This window comes from Nansenia antarctica (genome assembly GCF_963989245.1).
Source record: "Nansenia antarctica genome assembly, chromosome: 19".
Classification (NCBI taxonomy): Eukaryota; Metazoa; Chordata; class Actinopteri; order Argentiniformes; family Microstomatidae; genus Nansenia; species Nansenia antarctica.
Window position 1 is genome coordinate 23,882,343 of NC_137692.1, and position 2,500 is coordinate 23,884,842.

At 52.2% G+C, this 2,500-nt stretch overlaps 1 protein-coding gene across 1 annotated transcript in view; it reads left to right on the top strand.

Annotated features, from left to right (window-relative positions):
• LOC308174179 (large neutral amino acids transporter small subunit 4-like) overlaps window positions 1-2,500 on the top strand; it is a gene marked incomplete at both ends in the record, with an annotated part of 35,727 nt that overhangs the window by 9,634 nt on the left and 23,593 nt on the right. Inside the window, 3 exon segments of the mRNA XM_080549253.1 lie at window positions 842-1,076; window positions 1,468-1,523; window positions 1,998-2,074. Coding sequence (XP_080405379.1) covers window positions 842-1,076; window positions 1,468-1,523; window positions 1,998-2,074 — 368 coding nt within the window.

Below are 2,500 nucleotides of genomic sequence, written 5' to 3' on the forward strand. Positions count from 1 at the left end.
CTCAAAACAACACAGTTACTTTATCAGTAGTGTGATATAAACAGACATAAACATAGACTGGCTAGCTTAATCCACTGGGAGGGGGGGCATTTAAGCAGAGCTGTGTGTGTGTGTGTGTGTGTGTGTGTGTGTGTGTGTGTGTGTGTTATGTAGACATGGAGTTCCTGTGCTTTGGGAGTTCAGTTAAAGTTCAGCAGCTATTTTCTGCTGCCTGGTTATCCACACGCCACCCAGCCTGCTCACCTGACCCCTGACCTTTACCAGGCTCACTGAGCTGTCAGTCAAACACCCGGGGGCGTGCGGGGTGACGGACCTGTATGGACACACACCTGTTCACCTGTTCTTTAGGTCCATTGTTTTTCTAAGACCTAAGTTGACCTTTCTTAGAAATCCTCAGAGAAGAGCAGCTATAGTACCTGTTTGTATAAAGGAGTGTCAAGGTGTGTCATTGTGGTAACAGTGTGTGTGTGTGGGCGTGCGCGTGCGCGTGTGTGTGTGTGTGGGCGTAAGTTCGTTCATACATGTGTGTGTGTGCATTCGTTCATATGTGTGTGTGTGTGTGTGTGTGTTCTCATAATAATCAAACCTGTGTCAAGGTGTGTCATTATGGTAACAGTGTGTGTGTGTGTGTGTGTGTGTGAGTTCATACAAACATGTGTGTGTGTGCATTCGTTCATACGTGTGTGTGTGTGTGTGTGTGTGTGTGTGTGTGTGTGTGTGTGTGTGTGTGTGCTCTGCGGTTCTCATAATAACCAAACCTTTTTCTTCTTCTTCTTCTTTTTTTCTTTCTTCCATTTCTTCTTTCCATTCCATGTGTTCCTTACCTTACCTGGTTACCCAGGTAACGGCTCCAGCCTCAACGCCTCGGACCTGAACACCACCGTGGCCACGCCCACCCAGGCCCAGAGGGAGGAGGAGGAGTACCTGAAGATGAACGGCTGGCCCATCTGCAAGGACCAGGACGAGATGCTGAACCTGGCCTTCACCGTGGGCTCCTTCCTGCTCAGCGCCATCACCCTCCCGCTGGGCATCGTCATGGACAAGTACGGACCCCGCAAGCTGCGTCTGCTCGGCAGGTAAGAAGGGAGACGGAGGGAGGGGGGGAGGGAGGGGGAGAGGGAGGGAGGGAGGGAGACAGAGAGGGAGGGAGGGAGGGAGAGAGGGAGAGAGGGAGGGAGGGAGGGGGAGAGAGGGAGGGAGGGGGAGGGAGAGGGAAGGAGGGAGGGAGGGAGGGGGAGGGGGAGGGAGAGAGGGAGGGAGAGAGGGAGGGAGTGGGGTGAGGGTGGGGTTGGGTGCGGTGTGTGTGTGTGTGTGTGTGTGTGTGTGTGTGTGTATGTGTGTGTGTGTGTTTGCGTGTGTGTGTGTGTGTGTGTGTGTGTGTATGTGCGTGTGTGTGTGTGTGTGTGTGTGTGTGTGTGTGTGTGCCTCTGCACATGAACTAAAGCCTTCTGTTCTTGGTGGTTCCAGCGCCTGCTTCGCCTTCTCCTGTATCCTGATCGCCTATGGAGCCAGCGATCCCCAGAGTACGTACTTCTCCTTTACACACACATTATGATGTCACACATTATGATGTCACCTATTGTAGCTAGGGGAGGCTGGTGGAGGTAGACATCGGAGGACGGGCTCAGTGTAATGCATAATAATAACTTTAATTTATATAGCGCCTTTCAAAGAGCCCAAGGACGCTTTACAGGGGAATGATCGGACAGACAAAACAGAAAACAAACAAAACAAAACTGAAACAATGACTAGGGGGACAAAGGCCTTGGAGAACAGATGAGTTTTGAGGGCTAGTTTGAAGTCCAGGGTGGGGGCGTTGCGGATCACTGAGGGGAGGGAGTTCCAGAGGGTAGGTGCGGCTACGCTGAAGGCTCTGTCCCCAAAGGTCCAAATGCATGGAACGGAATGAGGAACGGTATCAAACTGCTGTGGTAGTAATCCTCCCCTGTGTTATTTTGCAATCAACATTTTGTCCTTGTTCTTCTTCCTGTTTACAGATCTGTCTGTCCTGATCTTCGTGGCCCTGGCGCTAAACGGGTTCGGGGGCATGTGCATGACCTTCACGTCGCTCACGGTGAGTGGGACGCTCGGGATTCTGTTCTTCGCGGTACGGGTTGTTGTTTCCTCTCCACTCCACCAGGCTCGGGGCCGAGGGGCTACCCTTTTACCACCCCGAGACCTGGTTGAGGGGCTACCCTTTTACCACCCCGAGACCTGGTTGAGGGGCTACCCTTTTACCACCCGAGACCTGGTTGAGGGGCTCACCCGGGCTATATTTCTGGACACCCCTCCAGAAGCCTCGGATTCTGTCACGTAATAATAATAATAATAATAATAATAACTGACATTTATATAGCGCCTTTCACAGACCCAAGGTCGCTTATGTATCTACTGCAGAGGGGAGAGAAGGAGCGGATGGTTAAGAGAGAAAGAAGCGAGAGGGATGGGCAGGGTAAGGGAGGGAGAGGAGGAGGGAGAATGAAATGAGCAGAGGGGATGA